Genomic DNA, 17,586 nt, shown 5'->3' on the forward strand with positions numbered 1-17,586 from the left:
AGACTTTTTCTCCCTCAACCTGAAAACCCAAGATTTCTATGCTAATAACTTTCCTGAAACATACTTTAGTAGCAGTGAATTACCAAAAATTTCCTATCCAATGTGCTTAAAGTAAGAATTGCATAAGCAATATTTATCCAGTAATTCCAAGTCGCAAAAAATCTGAAATGCAACTATTTTTAAGACAAACTTACAGCATGGAGACGTCACAAAATCTGTCCTGTGCTTGACACATGCATGCTTTTGTAAAACTTTTAACGAAAGAGGAAACACTTCCCTATTTCTCTACCTCTTGCCAAATACTATAATTCTTGGAAAGCAGCCAGAGCAACCATGTGGCGGTTACCACCCACAAACCACATCCCCAAATGTCAGACACACAACAGGGCACATGAAATACACTTCTGCAGGTGTTTGGGTCCATCCACCCACTGCTGCGTTTTGGGTATTGTACACCCGTGTGAAATGTAAAATCTGATTGAGAAATACGAGTTACTTCACACCAAATACTGTATCTCTTAGTACTGAATATCTCAGGTTACTGCACGAAATTCAACAGAAAAAAAATGTTCCTAATCATGATTAAAGCCCCTACCAAGTACCAACAGATTATTTTATTACTATTACCATTAGATATCATCAGTCCAGAAAAATAATCAAAAATTTAATTTCTTCCATAATTTAAGACTATAAGCAGTTACATTAATCTCAAGTTACTGTAAGAGAAAAGGCACTTTTCTGCACTAGCAAAAGGCTGCACTAGCAAAAGGATACATGGTCAGAAGACACTGTTCTGCATTCAGTCCTTGTACTGTTCCACTGTCAGCAGTCTATCAGCATTAGCCATGCCAGTATTTCATGGCATTTTGAGTCATCATGATTAATGGAATTTTAAAGAACATGCTGGTTTGCATTAGCTCTCATAAACGTTTTCACTTTTTTCTATCCAATTCTTCTCCTTTATTTTAAGTTTTCTCCTTTGGCTCATTTCTCTCTGTTTCTCCAATCACAGCCTTTAAACATAGTAACATTTTACCATGAATTGCCATGGCAGATTAAAAAACGAGGAATCTCCTATTCTTAAACACTTAATTAATGTAAAAAAAGCCTGGAAAATCTGTGGGGTTAAAAAAAAAAAAAAAGCCATGCCAAAATCTAGAATACCTTTGTTGCAATGATAATTTGGAGCTAATAAACATTATTTTTTAAAAATCACTGCAGAGATACAAACTACCCTACACAGTTCTGGAAGGGAGAGAGCAATCTACCCAAAACAGCTTCTATTTAACAGAAACCAGTCACCATTTAAGTGCTTGAACTTCAGCGTTAAAAGAGAGAAAACCAATTGAAACCAAAACAGCCATGGTACAAAGAGCAAGACTTCAGCATAAAAATGAAGCACATACCTTGTTTAGTGTACTTGTTTTCTTCTGTCAGTTATACATTAGTAACTTTCTCTTACAATAAGAGCAATTTATACACATACACACAGAGCACTCAACTGTTCTGTCCTCCCACCCCATCCCAAATCCCAGAAAACATAGAGAGCATTTAAAGGTAGCAGGAAAGAATACTTTTTTAGTATCTGAATGTGCTAGAAAACATAAACATATACATCCCTCAATCCTTACTGTATCCACAGATAAAAGAATCCAGAAGGAGATAAAAAACCTGAAGTGGAACAGCACAGTAACCATCCACAGAGGCTTACCAACATCTGGGCAAGGAATTTTTGAGGAATATTGAAGTATTTAAAACATTGGCTCAAATTTCTGGTTACTGTGAAGATAAAGAGGAATCTTTACCCAAAAGGCAACTGTTAACAGGGATAAGTATGGGAATTAAATATCATCATATTTTGGGAAAAAAACCACAACAAAACAAAACCCCCACCACGGGTTTCTGTAATAAATAAACCACTACATTATATTATGTAAAGACTTAAAAACAACATGCTTCCATTCAAACAGTATTTATTTAATTACACCGTAATGCAAATAAGTTAGGTCCATATAAACTTCATTTTGTTGTATGTACAACCTATGGCATTAGCAAGCTGATTGAGCCAGCTGGTCTAAGTGTCGGCCTCATCCTCTGGAATGTACGTATCTTCTGACACTCTGTCCATCGGCTGCGTCTACAACAGGACCACCACAGCCTTCATCCCCAAAGCAGACTGAAGGGGGAGGGGGAAATCAAAGTCAGATTTGCAGCATGTACTTGTCTTTAAATCGATATATGTAAAACACAAGTCTGGAGGAACAGCCCTACAAATGTACAGAATAAACACTAGCCCCCAAAATACTGAAATAATGCCACTTTTAAAGTAAAATTTAAGACTACAGAGCACCAACATGTTCTCTCAAAAATGAGCATCTGTAAGCCGCAGATTAGACAAAACATCTGTTCATGGTATCTACATATATATTCTGGTACAAAACACATCTTTTACACTGTACAGATGCACATCAAAAAAAGAAGTCTCAAACCTCCAGTGAAGCTAAACATAGAAACACTGTCAGCAAGCAAACAACTGCAGCAACTTGGTTATTAAGACAACAGTAGACCACTGAAATTGCAATATGATCTTACCACTGTTTTCCCCATATTTTCTACTGTTTCTACTGAATCCTATAAATGGGATTTCTATATACTGTAGCTATGTAAATTAAGAAGAGTTAATCTATGACTTTGCAAACAATACAGTCCGTCAATTATTTGTTTTAGGAATACCTGGTTCTGCACAGTAATCCAAGGCATTTCTTGAAAAACAGAAGAACCACCCTTTCTCCAAAACTTTTAATTAGTTAGACCCAAGGAGGCCCTTCAATAACACTTAAATGTCACTAGAACTTAAGCATTACTAATCCCATAACATTGCAGCATAACAAAGAGTCCCACAAGAAAGAGGCAACACAAGCCAAATGCACTTTGCTTCATGACAGTGACTAATACTGAAGGATACAGCCCTTTATTTCATGCACCTCTTATGCAGTGCTATTCCTCATTTGCAAAGGCAGGAGATTGGATTTTGGTTTCCATTTGTGCTAGAAATCTGAGAAGTTATTGTTCTGTGCAGAAACTTGCACAAACTAGCTCTACATCAGATTAAAAGGGCAGCTGTCATGCAAAAGACACAGGAACTTCCATATCTTAAAAACTATGCAAGATTAAGAGAAAGGTCTTTTCAAGAACTAGAACTTTGCTGACTTGTCATTTGAATTTCCAAAGAAACAAGAACCACAACAATTAAAAACAAGGGATGGAAGCATCATTCACAACTGTTGCTGGCTGGAGATAACACCCAAACGAGTAACTATTTGCACTGGGTTTGTATGAACATTTGGAACCAATACATACCTCCAGATAGTTGGCTCAGGCATTCCAGGATCTGCACCTCTTTTAAAACCTGAAGTGAAACATACATTACATACATATATAAAAATAAACAAATATGTGCAGATTCCTACATAGTTAAATCTCTATGAAGTTATTCCAACCCATTAAATAGCAATAAAAAAGAAAACTACTGAACACAGAATTGTGATTCATGAAGCTGTACACTGACCTGAATAAAAACTGCATATTCTTACAAGGGTTAGAAAGCAAAGAAAATAAATACCAGTGTACACTTTTTTTTTTTTTAAAGTCTTACCTGGCTTAAAATTCAGGATCAACTAACTGTGTGAGATGAAGGAAGTCATCTATCCCAGAGATCAAGACATACATACTTTTACACACACAAACCCACAGATTTTAAATGTTGTTCAGAAAGCAATCTAGCAGGGCTCTACCAACAAAGGCACTTAAAACTGGTGTAAACACCTTGAGGCCTAACAGGCAATTATCCAGTGACATCCGACACAGAACTTAACAGCAGTATTTCATTAACAGTTCACTCAATTTAGTATGACAGATGCTAAATGTTAAATCAATTAAACCTCAAATCTTCTATTCTGATTGGCACTTTTTGGAAAAAGTTACATACTACTAAAGCTTGCAAAACAACAAGCTGTTTTCTAATACCCAGGAAAACGAAATTAAAGTTAACTACAAAGAGTTCATCCCCAGTCCCCAGAGACTCAAATATACCAATTGATTAAAGTTATATGTATACTAGGGAAGCAACTGAAGGTTTAGCATACTAAATATATTTGTTTTCTGGACCGTAAAATAAAAGTCTTGAAACAGTATCATGCAATTCAGGCACTGTTCAATACTACACTGGCTATCTAGAAGTGAATGTTTCATGAAACATATTGTTTCCATCATTTACAGAAAATAATTAATGTCATGTTGCCTGAAACACAGGCCACAAAGGTTAATGGAAAAACTTCCATTAACTTCACAGGCACTGGAAAAGCTCTTTGAAGATAACCTTGAATGATTTGAGAAACTTAGACATCCTGACCCAAGTTCTTTGTCTGTCATACTGTCCAGCAACAGAGCTTAAAAATTCATGAATTGCAGCCACACTCTGTGTGTGTGAATGTTTCTGGCTCCTCGCCTTACTCCCAGTACTTTTAAATAAGCAAACCAGGTTTAAAAAAACTGCATTGGTCTAATTTACTGACTTAAAACCAGGCAGCCACTTTAAAGAAAGTTGAAAAAAATACAACAAAACCCCACCAATTACCTATAATAGCACGTTCTCGTACTGGGCTCTTCCTACATGCCCTGAGCTAGAAAGCCTTACAGAGAAAGTTACAGGCTCAAATTTGCTCACCATTTCCTTCCCTATTTTTAGTTCAGCATGTATTTTATACACACAGGGTCACACCTTCCCTCCCAGATTCAAAAGAAATCCCAGTAGAGAAGAGATCCTTTAAATCCTGCAGACTTTGAGTACATGCCACCTCCAAATGTCTATGGCAATCAAGGTGGCATCTGCACTTCCCCCTCCCATCTGCTTATACTTTCATTACTGCAGATAAATTTATAAGAAGGCAATGTAGATGTGCGACAGCACACTTATTTTCTGGAGATATGAACCTAAACTATTACAACTTAAATTTCTCACTGCTACACGACAAAAAATATACTAGGCACCCTGGTATTAGTGCAACTGTAAACACAGTAAGGTGGCCTTATAAAATTTGAACGAACTTATTAATGTCACTAATGCAACTAATGTGACACTCTGATGTCACTAAGAAAAAAGAGCATCTTTCCAACATCCACAGACACTGTCATGGAAGTAAAATCTAAACAAAACTTCAACAACAAATTAGGTCACAAAACACTGCTGAAATTCCCACCCAAAACTTATTAATTTAAAATCACTGATAAACTGAAAATGGGAATGCAATTAAAGTTCAGACCCAATAATGCTAATTAGTTTTTTCCATAGTTTTTGAAGTGACTTCTTTTGCTTGCAGTTGTTGTTAAAGCACTGCTGTAACAGCTGAAGAGACCAACGTTTTCCTGGTTGTTATCTATAAACAAGCAAAGCCCTTCAAACCAGGCACTGCATTCCCTTCAATTAATCAAAACAACTTCTCAGATTTGACTGAAAACACATCAAGCTCCCAGCCGTCCTTCATGTTTGCATTCAGTGCAAAGATGCTTGCCTGGTTTAGGTGCTTTTCCCAAAAGGCCCAACAGTTTGGGCAGAAAGTAAGCCAAATGAATTGCAGGGATCAGCCTTCCTGGACCCGTCTGTTACAAAAGAAGTGAACAAAAGTGTCTGGCCTCTCTTTAACACGGACAGCTGATGGCATACCTCTCTAACTCAGCAGAACTACTGTGTGGTAGTGATGCCTGGCCAGCCCGATGACAGGAGCAAGCAAAATATATCCTGGGCACCAGGCACAACAGCAAAGCATCCCCTTAACATTCCACTGCAGCTTGGAAACAGGAGCCACACTATTTTTGGTGGGAGAGAGACTGTAACCTGTATTCCTGTTGCTGGAAATTCAATCTCAGCCAGAGGCTGCCAATGCCCTCAGTGCCATGAAGCAGAGCTCCCAGCGTTCTGCTCACCACAGACTCCCTAGAGCACAAAGGACAGCCTTGACTACTACAGCAGGCAGTCACTGACACAGGGTTAAATCGCAGCCCCATTTGCTGTTTGGCTGCTGCAGTGCTCTGCCCCAGAGAGGCCCTCACACAGGACTGGCCTCCAGGGAGGACAAGGGGCAAAAACCTCTTTATTACAGAACCACAGAATTGTTAGGATTGGAAGGGACCTCTGGAGATCCCCTAGTCCAACCCCTGATACGGCAGGGTCACCCTAGAGCAGGTGACACAGGAATGTGTCCAGGTGGGTTTTGAATTTCTTCAGAGAGGGAGACTCCACGACCTCCCTGGGCAGCCTGTTCCAGTGCTTTGACACTCTCAATGTGAAGAATTTCTTCCTCATGTTGAGGTGAAACTTCTTGTTTATGAGGTGAAACTACTTCTACAGTTTATGGCCATTGCTCTCCATCCTGCAGCTGGGCACTACTAAAGAGTCTGGCTCCAATCTCTTGGCACTTGCCTTTTAAGATATTTGTATGCTTTAATGAGATCCCCTCCCAGTCTTCACTTCTCTGGACTAAACTGGCCCAGTACCCGCACTCTCTTCTCATAAGAGAGATGTTTCAGTCCCGTAATCATCCTCGTGGCCTTGCGCTGGACCCTCTCCAGCAGCTCATCTTTCCCGTACTGAGGAGCCCAGAACTCGACACAGCACTCCAGATGTGGCCTCGCCAGGGCCGAGTAGAGTGGGAAGATCACATACTTCTTCTTTACAAAGAGAGGGGGAAAACAAACAAAAACCATACAAACACACAAACAAAAAAACCAAACCAAACCAAAAGCCTTCCCGTCTCGGTTCTGCCAAGGGCAACCCCGCCCTCCCCTCCGCACATGCGCGGCGATTGCCGCGGGCGGTGGGGGCAGCGCGGCGGGGCGGCCCTGGGCCCCCGGGCCCTTCCCTCGGCCCCGCCGCTCCCCAGCAGCGTCCGGGCGGGCCGGGGGGCGGAGAGCGGCCATCGGAGCCGGCCGCCCCAGACCCGGCCTCGGGAATGGCCGCTGAGGACCCCCGCGCATCCCCCGCCCGGCACTGACCGAGATAGAGCACTACGGGGATGAAGCCCCAGCGGATGGCGAACTGGCCGCCCTTGAAGAGCTGCTGTAACCGCTGCTTGGCCTCCTTGCTAAGCTTCGGCATCCCGGCGGCGGGGCACAGAGGAGGAGGAAGAGGAGGAGCAGGAGGAGGAGCGCAGCCGCTCTCGCAACAGTGCCCTGCGCTGGGCGGGACCCATCTCTCGGCTGCGGGGCGGGGACCGGGGCTGGCCGTGCCCTCGGGCGGTCGAGGAAATGGCGGCTGCGGGGTGCGCTCCGTCCGCCGGGTGGCCCCTGCCCGCCGCGACCCCGGCAGGCTTCTCCCGCCCGCCTTCCAGTGCCACAAGCTGAGGGATCGGCATCGGCCCCGGCCCAGCGGGGCTGCCGGCTGTGAGGGGGCGCGGGGATTATAAGTGCTGTGCGTCTTCCTGCCCACCCTGGCTCCTGCCGCACTCTTGTGCATGTTCTTCCCGGAGCTCTCGAGGTGTTGCGGAGACGCCGCCTCTGCAGGGTAGGAAGTGCCTTCGGTAAGTGAAGGGTAGAGATGGAGTGATAAGAAAAAGTGTTCCTGGAGGAAACTGGAAATGCGTCTCCATGAAGCTCTCCATGATGCTGTGTCAAGGAAGGTTTAGGCATCATATTAAAAGGAAAATAATAGGAAAAAGATTCTTCACCCAGGGGGTGGTTGGGCACCAGAACAGGTTCCCCAGGGAGGTGGTCACAGCACCAACCTGACAGAGCTCCGGAAGTGTTTGGACAATGCTCTCAGGCACACGGTGTGACTCTTGGCACGTCCTGTGCAGGGCCAGGAGTTGGACTTCGATGATCCTTGTGAGTCCCTTCCAACTCAAAATATTCCATGATCTTTGGTACCAGGCTGTGTTATGTATCCAGTCCATAGAAACAAGGAGTGAAAACTTGACTAGAAATATGAGGAGAGACATGATACCTAAAAACTGCCAGTACAGTGCTTGGAGCTTGTCGTCCTTCAAAATCTCAGAGCCCAGATAAGCACTGAGGCATTTTGTTTTTTAACTAATAAGTGAGTGGCCTCTGTCCTTGCAGTGCCCCAACCTCCAAGCTACAGTTTGTTTGACACAACTTACATGACATCTTTCTGTGTAGTGTCTATGCCTTTGACTCAATCATTTATACCATGTTTTTGCCATGTTTTCATTCTTTCTCAGGTAGCCTCCTGCCTTTTGCTGTAATGCCAGATCCAAGCCAGATGTAGGTCGTCGGGTTCTGCTATTCCTAATGCAGCTGCAGAAGTTAATCCCATCAGGCTATATCATGTCTGCTACCTATAGCAAAGTTCTGCATGTTATATATTGGTTTGCCTACAGCAGCTACATGAACTTCTGTAGCCATTTTGTCACATTAAGAATAACAGCAAGTCAGTACTTTTTAGAGACAAGAAAAAAAACAGGGATATAATAAATCTCATTTATTCAGATAAACCATTTACTCTTCCAGTGTATGGGTGCCTGTTCTGCCATTTCAAGATGATAAAAATAGGAGCTTTAAGCTCCCTACTTGCTCTCCAGGTGCAGGCAGGTAGCAAACTGCAGGCAACATGAGGGGTTCCGGTAGCCCATGGCTTGCTTTTGCCACGGTCTGTGAATTACAAAAATGTGGGGGGATGAAAGAATGTTTTGGTGAAGTCATGGCACAAACGTGCAGTCATGTTCCAGAATGCACAGCCTTTCCTGCTCTACACCAGTCCTGGTGCTCTGTGCTTCCATACACATTAAATGTGGGATACACCACTATTTCTAGTCATAGGATTGACAAACATTTCATGATATCTGACAAGTAAAGTAGAGGCTTAGATTTTTGAGTGTCTCTTTTATAAACTGAATAGTTTATCCCTATGGAAAAGTTAGGGATAGGAAAATACAGTGCTGTCTGTATTCATAGGACTATATGCCTTCACTTTTCCCAAAAGAATATGCCTTTCGTGGGGAAATCCTAGGAATTCTAATTGAAAATTTAGAGAACAAGTCCTTCTATTCATAGGTTTGTGCTGGATTTCAGTTTTTTTGGTACATCACTGTTGTCAAACTTTTCAAATTAGTGCACAGAATTAGAATTGTACAAACATTCAAAATTACAAATTTACTCTTCTTCTGAACGAACCAGTGTAGTGCAAGAGGCACATTCATTAATCAGCAATGGCTTATCATACTCAAAAGAGAACTCAAACCATTGAACCTGTTTTTTTTGACTTGCAGGAACTTATTTTTCAGCAGTTTGTATTAAATTGGTTTTCCTTTGTAGATGAGGCCAAGTAAGATCTGTTTTCACACTGTGGTTACTGTTACAGCTCGTTCTTTCTAAACATACAAAACCAACTGTTCATTACAGTGCACAGCTTGTTAATAATCTCTTCCAAAATATTGCAATAAAATATGACCCACTGTGGTGGAATGAAATTCAAAAGGTATTTTTCCTTCCTGTAAATTTACTGCAAGTAGGATTGAGAAGGTCAAATATACAGATCACCTGATATGAAGGGTTGAACAGTTGCTCTGTCTACTTGGAGACTTGGTTTAACAGTGTCACGTGTGACACAGTGCATATAATGTTATTGTGGGTGTTCTTGAGAAAGGATAGTCACCAAAGTGTGCCACATGTACTAAATCTTCAATATCACAGTACATATAATGTTATTGTGGGTGTTCTTGAGAAAGGATAGTCACCAAAGTGTGCCACATGTACCAAATCTTCTCTTCTTCCCTTCACACATTGAGTCAAGGAGTAATTTTCAGAGCACAGAAACATGTTAGCCTTCATTTCTCATGTCTGCCAATTTGAATGTTTGACTAAAAGCTTGTAGATTTTTTCATTAATTTAACTACAGAAGACGGGAAATTAATAGCAAGAAAGTTAGTATTATTTTGCCAGTTTTCTCACAAACACAATCAGTGGTAGAAGAGCACAAGGATGTGTGTTTGGTATGCAAATAAACCAGTGTTGATTCTGTATAGTTACTGGTCTAGATCTACATGTTCCTACATACTGAAGCTGTGAAAGGATGTCTGTAAACTAAGAATTTTGACTGGAGAAAAGCACTTATTTTATCATAAATACATACATCCATGATCTCAAACTGTCCGACATAGCATGTTTGCATTAAAAGATCTCAACTAGCCAACCAACCAACAAACACACAAAACCTCCACAAAAAAAAAAAATTCAAAAAAAAAAAAAAAAAAACCAAAAAAAAAAAAAAAAAAAAAAAAACAAAAAAAAAAAAAAGAAAAAAAACCAACAAACAAAAAAAATAAACAAAACACCACATTAGATGGTTGTACTGGCTGCAGAAGTTTTCTATGCTTTTTTTTGGCTCCTGTGTCACCTAGGATGTTAGAGGGTCTAAGAGCTCAGCAGTCCCTTGGTGATCTACTGACTTAGACAAAGAAGGAGGGAGAGAAGCAGTCATTCTCCCTGCAAGTTCATGGGACAGCACTAGTCACATAAATATTGGCAATTAGCTTCTAAAAGCAAATGTGCCTATGATGGGGCATGCAACAATGAGCTGTTTTGAAGGGAGAAAACCTAATACCCAAAGAAATGGGTAGTGTAAGATGGAGGTGACTCTGCCTGAGATGACAGGAGTAGGATTTTATGAGTGTGCTGTGAGTATTCATGTTTGTAAGTTATTGTGGTAACACTCCTATGAAGGATTTTGATTTTATTTGATTTTTCTTCTTGTGGCTGATAATGGAGACAAAACCTCTTGGAATGTGTATCCATTAACTAAGGAGAACAAGAGCCCCAATTGCTGGAGTGACAGAAGAAAATTAGTGATACCATAGATGTTGAAAGTCTTTCGTTGCAAAAAAAAAAATATATCTTTGAATTTCTATTGCCTTGTAGCTTCAAGTGATCAGCAATAACAATAAAATCAGAAACAATATTGCAGAGGTTTCAATTGGGACAACAAGAACATTAATCCCTACTGTTTTATTAACTCAATTTGCAGTAATTCCACAAGTGTTTTCACAGCAAATAAATATCACTAAGTATTCCTGGTAAAATGGCCAAATATTTTCATTTTTATTGATAAATGAGGGAATTGAGATTCTTATAGACATGACTGAATCGCTGAAGTGTCAGATTCAGGAAATAATGTCACTTGGTCAGATGGCTTTAACTTGTCTTTTTGAGTGCAAAGGGTACCTTTCAGGTTAAAGAATTCCAGACTTCTAAAGCTTTATCTCATACAAACCATAAAGTAAAGCCATGTAACAGTACATGCAACTCAGAGGCTGATGAAGGAGACAAAGTGCAGTGACACATTGAAGTCTGTGAAAAATCACTGTAAACTTCGTAGAAAATTCCCTGCAGGCCTCCATTATGCACTTAGCAATCTCACTTTTGAGATTTCCCCAATTTACTGACAAAAAGCTGCATTAAATTCATCTGCTTGGGAACAAAGTTTGAGTTTGACCCTATTTAGGAAGAACTAAGATTTCAAAGACGCTATGGTGAATGTTTCATACTTTAGGATTATACCATAAATCAGTATAAATAGCACAAGAACATAAGGAAGAGCTCTTCAACAGATTTCCACTGCAGGCTGAATCTTTATGATGTCAGTAAAAACAGTAGTATATTATGACTAGACATTCTATTTCACTTCATTGTTACAACTAAACTTCCTATTTTTATTGTGCCCTAATAATGATGTTCCTTCTATTCCATTTTAGTATTCCTATTCATTTAGTGTAATAAATCCCTGCTTCTCTGCAGTACCGCTGATCTGGGAAATGTTCCTTTTCATTTCACAAAGACAAGAAAAGACAAAGACAAAGAGAAACAGAAAGTACTACAGTCAAAAGAGCAAAGACTTAGGCTGTCCAATTAGGTCATGTGCAAAGCAACCAGAATTCTAAATTGTCTCCTGAATGTTATTGAGACCTAGATTAGTTTGGGGTGAGTATATTTGAGTTCTTGAATTTGGCATAGTTTCCAAACATGCTAGGAATGTAGAGCTGCAATGCATATAAGAAAATTCTGTCCAAATTAGAATCTTCATAAGACTTTCTGTATGATACTTGTTGGATATACTCTGGTCACTGTCTGATATGGGATATTTCCAAGAAAAGTGATATTGCCAGTTGCTGTGCGAGTTTCAGCTGGGGTAGAGTTAATTTTCTTCATGATGGCTGGTATGGGGCTGTATTTTCTACTTGTGCTGAACACAGGGTTGATAATACAGAGATATTTTTGTTACTGCTGAGCAGAGCTTACACAGAACCAAGGCCTTTTCTGCTTTTTATACTGTAATACTGGTGAGGCTGGGGGTGCATGAGAGGCTGGGAGGAGACACAGCCAGGGCAGGTGACCCCAGCTGACCAAAGGGATATTCCAGACCATGGGACATCATGCTCTGTATATAAAGTGGAGAAGAAGGAGGAAGGGAAGACATTTGGGGTGGTGGTGTTTGTCTTCCCAAGTAACTGTTAGGTGTGATGGGGCCCTGCTGTCCTGGGGATGGCTGAACACCTGCCTGCCCATGGGCAGCAATGAATTAATTCCTTGTTTTGCTTTGTTTTGCTTGTGTGCACAGCTTTTGTTTTCCCTGTTAAACTGTTTTTATCTCAATCCATGAGTTTTCTGGGTTTCACCTTTCTGATTTTCTCCCTGATCCCAGTGTTTGTGAGGCATAGTGAGCGGGTGGCTGTATGGGGCTTGGCTGCTGCCTGAAAATTATTGAAAATTAGTAAAATGATCAGAGTGACAGAAACAAACAGCAAAGTGTAGTAATTTTGTATATTTAATACAGTAACTATACAATTTATTTACTTAAAAATAAACCAAAACTGAGTGGTGACATGGAGTTATAATCTCATTATTTTTCATTACAGCTTCTGAGGCCGGGGAAGGAGAAACGGCGGTCTGAGGTGAGGCAGCATGGAAAGAAACTCATCAAATGCTTTTAGAGACCTCTGAGAAGGACTGTTGAGGTGCTTAAAAATTGAATAGTACCTGCTTCACAGCTGTAATGTTCTTTGAAGCATGACTTTCCCATTCTGCCTATCTTTGCTGAATAATGAAAATTAAATGTTACATTTAGAGATGCTACCTTTTACCATAGATAGTTTTTCTAAAAATGCAACAGTTCTTCAATGCATTTTTTTTATGATTGCAGTACTTGGCCAAGGATGAAAACAATAATCTGATTCCTTACATATTTTCAGTGATACGCAAAAAATCTGATGAATAAAAGGATTTTCTGAGGCCAAAACTAATACCCATATTTACTCATTCATTGTTTTTAAATTAAGCTCTTTTTTTAGCAGCTGAGTGGGAAAGGTTTTGGTAACAGACAGAAGATTTTCCTCTAAAGGTATTTTATTAATGTAAAACTTTTTTTTGTCAACAGATCTCAAACAGATTTTTGTTGCTGAAGAATATGTTGTTTTAGCAGCATATATATATAAAGATTTTAAAGGACTTTAAAAATGCTTATTTTAGGCAAATTTTTACTGTTATTTAAACAAGGTGAGGAAAACAAATAATGTATTCTGATTTTCCAAAGTCTTTTCTTGTATACTTGCCTTTTTACAAATTACAACCTTAGTAAATTGTGAAACAACCAGGAAACTGATAACGTAAGTCTTTGCAGAGAAAAAATGGTACAGGGCATAGAATTGCAGCAGAATGAAATTGAAAATATATTTTTGATACAGGATCTCTGATACAGGACAGAGAATTGCAGCATTTGAAAACTAATAATTCTAACTTTAAGTCATATTCTGCTTTCTCTCTTCAATGAATGTTGTAATAGTCTTTCTTAGCATCCAACTACAGAAAAATGCTGCTGAAACAACTTTTTCTGACAGTGAAATATTTGAAAATGTAACTGATTGATGCATAGCACTCGCTTCACTGATTTACAATACAGCTTTCACACGCACTCAAAGATTTTGCAAGATAAAGGTATACAACAAGCTACTAATTAACTCTGGTTATAAACTAAGAGAAACATGTAGTAAAGCAAAAAGAACTCTTGAGTTGAAATATGCCAGGTAGATCTGAAACAGGTCGGTTTGGGTTTGTTCTGGGTTTTGTCTTAAGTCCCAGTAAAACAAATGATATGTAATTTCAGTTACTGTATATATCCTTAAGTATAATTTTTGGTGTAACTTCCAAAACAAGAAGGGTGTTTGTTGAAACTAATTTTTTTTTTTTAAGTGTAAATTAAAATTTAATTCAGTATAGCTTTAATTTCAATAGAATTTAAAGCATAGCACAATCTAGGTTTCAGTTGTTGTCATTATAATAGTTTTTAACAACTTGTAATCAAATTACAGAGTCCAGATCATAAAAGGAAAGGTAAAAAATACGTGTATTTTCAGATCTTGAATAAGACTGCCCAGTCAACAAAGGAAATGTATCATGTACATGTACAAACGGAATAATTTGTAGTAACTCTAAATGTTGAACTAATTAGTTAAACTGAACATAGGTATTAATTTATCTTCATTGTTCAGTTTGAGTGAAATTACTTCAGAAACTTAAGGACAAACCTATTGCCGTATTCTTAATTCAGCAGGGCCTAACTGTGACCAGCAAGGTGAGGAGCAGTTCACACATCCCCTGGCAGAGCCCCATCAGCATGTGCTGTCTGAGCTTCCTGCTGAAGGTGGCACTCCAGCAAGAGCTGCCTTTCAGAATTTGGAAATTCAACCAGTATGGACAAAAGTATCAATGTTTATGTCTGTCTTTAGTTTTTGTATTTCGGTGGTTCAGATTTCACTGCAAATTCTTTGAGATCTTCAGCACATGGAAAATTAGAATCAGTAATTTAGTATCATAATGAAGAGTAATTAAGGCCTTTCCTAGATACCAGAAAGCGATCAAGGAAAGCTCGCTTCTTTCTTTCCAAGTCTCATCTGGTGCTATCAAGAGTAAATGAAGCACAACTCATGGTTAATGAAGTTTTTACTATTCTACTAAAATAAAACTTAATCTCTTAAAATGCTTCCCTTTTGCCTTTCGTATATAATTTCTGTCCATACTTTGTCTATTTTAGTGGAGTCATAAGCCATGTTTAGCCTGGACAAACTTCTTTAGATTTTACTGATTTCAAAACATTGTCAAGTAGACACACTAGTGTGTCTTCTCTATATATTGTCAGCCTGATTCACGTACCTATAAGTTCGTCTAAGACTCTTTCCACTGTAGCACAGAAAACAAATGACCTTTCAGGGAAATACCTATCAGTGTTTCAATCACTGCTGCTGCTTTTCACTTAGGATTATTGAAAATCTCAAACTTTATTCTCCTAGAAGTGCAGAACAACTGCATTTTAATCATTTTAGATGTTGGAGACCAGTTTAAGAGGGTGATTTGTAGCAGTAGGCACTACAATGATTAATGAGATTTCAGTAGCTTTTCCATAGCTTCTGGCCTAGAGAAAAAAAAAAATCAACAAACAAAAAAAACCCCACCCCAAACCCATAAGGCAGATTAGTTATGTGCCTTTTGCTGCTTCTTGTAAAATGTTAATGGACCCCTAAAGGTTTCATTTTTGAATGAGAACCATTTCAGCAAGAATTTAAGCAGATGCAGAGGACATTCAAGGAACTTGTGAAAATTCCTTGTGTTCTGCTTTATAAAGTCTGTTAGGCACATTTGGCACAAGTTGTGAATCTGACCCTGATTTCCAAGCATTTAAATGGTCCAAATAAAATGCCATTTCTGTAATATTTTTATATTTTTTCTTTTTTCCAAGTGTATATTAAGTACACATCTGAAGAAACAATATTGTACTCATTTATTTTAGATGTAGGTAGCAGTCACAAGAGATCAAATGCTGTTACGTGTAACGAAGTATGAAGGTGACAAGATACATGAACCAGAGGCTTTTCAGCTCGATCACATCATCCAGCACATAGTTACACAGATTTTGTATTTTAGACACCAATGTCACCTTGGGGTTGAAATCATTCTAGATGAATTTGTGTGAGTAAGTATAAATAAGATAGTTCCCCACACCCCAGTTATCTTTCGACTTTAAAAATAGAAAGGAAAATGAGTCGTCCTGAATTTAGAGATGAGTTATTTGTGTGTGGTATTTGTGATGGAAAATTCTTTCTAAACTAAACACAGTAATAAATTGTCTTCTTCTTTCCTCTCATATTTTAAGGGGGCAGCCTGCTTCTAGTGACAGAGTACTAGACTAGACTGATCCTGGTCTCTTTTAGTATTTGACTAATACATACAGCACTATCTATTAAAGTCATTAATTGTATCAAGCAAAATATTTTTCTGTAGTTTTTCTATTAAATTTCTTTAAAGCCACATGCAGAATGTTACTTCCCATGTTGTATTTTAGTTCCACTGACTCTAATATGGATGATACACTGATGGGCTTTTGAAATCCTGAAAAATATGAATGTGACGGGGAGCTTAGATGGGACTTCAAAAAATAATATAAATCATTTAACTACTATTACAAAATTTTTATAAATGCTGAATAAAGGTGTCAATTAATAAATGTATCAGTCTCTGTTAATTTAGTTCCTTCACTTCATTACAGAAACACAGTATTGATCCAAAATTGATTAGCAGTGTTCTGCTAAAGCCAGCGGAGGGCAGACTTGAATTGGAAACGCTTTTTGCTACTGCAGTTACTTGAAGTTTAAATACCAGATATATCGTGTCTTGAGCTCAGAATCTCATCATTTCTCTACTATTCTAATTACACTTGTGCTGGATAAAAGCCTCTTTGCAGTTGCTGTTTGACAAAATGAGTGTTTTGCATATGTTTAAATAAAGATGCTAATATGAAAGTGAATAAGTCAGTGTATTAGCAGCTGTGTGTTACTCATCAGGGATAATCCACACTGCTTAATCCTTAACCATGTATATCTTGAAATGTTTGTTAAAAGCTAGTGAACATAATTATCCCCATTTTACAGATGAAGAAATTGAGGAATAGAGTGGTAACCTTGCAGATTACCCATCTGGGTGACCTACAGAAGCAAGAACAAAATCCAGATTTTTGAGATCTAATCCAGAGCTTTGCAACATAAACTATTTTAACTCTTGCAAACATTATGGAAGTGATTGCTAGCAGCCTAAATTGTGGGGACTGAGGAGCTTACACTGATGAAATAGCAGGCAACCTGACAGTCAGGTTGTAGATCTTAAGAAGAATATTCTTCTCAAGAAGATGGGTGGCAGTCAGATCAAATGCCTAAAGATCTGCTTTAAAGTAGTATTTTGTTATTAAAACAAGTACTTCACATTTTTAGGCACATTTGTTATTAATTAAGTTAGGCTGTAGTCTACTCAAAAACCTTTGTGATAGCCTGTGTCTGACTCTTGTTATGTGTAATGTGTCATGGCTTCCCACATTTTTAAGTTCTGTGTGAAGATTTGTAAGAATATATTATAAAAGAGGCCACTTTAAGCTTCTTGGTTATTTCTCCTTGTACTTCATGTAATTGTACACCTCACAAAGAGCTGTCACCTCCAAATTGTCATCACTTTCCATAATTCACAGAGGCCTGAATATGC

The 17,586-nt window shown here is 38.9% G+C and overlaps 2 protein-coding genes, 1 long non-coding RNA gene and 1 other non-coding gene across 5 annotated transcripts; 2 read left to right on the forward strand and 2 right to left on the reverse strand.

Moving 5' to 3' along the window:
- Positions 1 to 1,956: 1,956 nt before the first annotated feature.
- Positions 1,957 to 7,242, reverse strand: TOMM7 (translocase of outer mitochondrial membrane 7). The gene is made up of 3 exons (XM_053990556.1): positions 7,051 to 7,242; positions 3,361 to 3,409; positions 1,957 to 2,176 (listed from the first exon to the last, which is right to left on the reverse strand). The coding sequence occupies exons 1-3, from the start codon at positions 7,151 to 7,153 to the stop codon at positions 2,161 to 2,163; spliced, it is 168 nt and encodes a 55-aa protein (XP_053846531.1). The 5' UTR covers positions 7,154 to 7,242; the 3' UTR covers positions 1,957 to 2,160.
- Positions 5,228 to 7,041, reverse strand: LOC128814577 (uncharacterized). Its single transcript, XM_053990547.1, has 2 exons — positions 6,553 to 7,041; positions 5,228 to 5,658 (listed from the first exon to the last, which is right to left on the reverse strand). The coding sequence occupies exons 1-2, from the start codon at positions 7,030 to 7,032 to the stop codon at positions 5,521 to 5,523; spliced, it is 618 nt and encodes a 205-aa protein (XP_053846522.1). The 5' UTR covers positions 7,033 to 7,041; the 3' UTR covers positions 5,228 to 5,520.
- Positions 7,243 to 7,392: 150 nt separating the features above from the next.
- LOC128814591 (uncharacterized) lies at positions 7,393 to 16,565 on the forward strand. 2 transcript variants are annotated; one of them, XR_008439418.1, is made up of 3 exons: positions 7,393 to 7,574; positions 12,924 to 12,959; positions 14,612 to 16,565. It is a non-coding gene; the product is annotated as an uncharacterized LOC128814591 (long non-coding RNA). The 2 variants fall into 2 exon arrangements; XR_008439419.1 differs by having other exon boundaries at positions 14,615 to 16,565.
- LOC128820376 (small nucleolar RNA SNORD93) lies at positions 13,212 to 13,300 on the forward strand. The gene has a single exon (XR_008440888.1). It is a non-coding gene; the product is annotated as a small nucleolar RNA SNORD93 (small nucleolar RNA).
- Positions 16,566 to 17,586: the final 1,021 nt, after the last annotated feature.

Source organism: Vidua macroura, chromosome 1 (genome assembly GCF_024509145.1).
Source record: "Vidua macroura isolate BioBank_ID:100142 chromosome 1, ASM2450914v1, whole genome shotgun sequence".
In the NCBI taxonomy this organism is placed as follows: Eukaryota; Metazoa; Chordata; class Aves; order Passeriformes; family Viduidae; genus Vidua; species Vidua macroura.

What these genes read in the sequence shown, in the direction of transcription:
- LOC128814577 (XM_053990547.1), bottom strand. Translation starts at nt 7,032, where the DNA reads ATGCGCGGGGGTCCTCAGCGGCCATTCCCGAGGCCGGGTCTGGGGCGG. An exon ending in CTTATGAGAAGAGAGTGCGG is followed by an intron (nt 5,659 to 6,552) that starts GTACTGGGCCAG and finishes CTTTTGTAACAG; the next exon opens with ACGGGTCCAGGAAGGCTGAT.
- TOMM7 (XM_053990556.1), bottom strand. Translation starts at nt 7,153, where the DNA reads ATGCCGAAGCTTAGCAAGGAGGCCAAGCAGCGGTTACAGCAGCTCTTC. An exon ending in CCCCGTAGTGCTCTATCTCG is followed by an intron (nt 3,410 to 7,050) that starts GTCAGTGCCGGG and finishes GTTTCACTTCAG; the next exon opens with GTTTTAAAAGAGGTGCAGAT.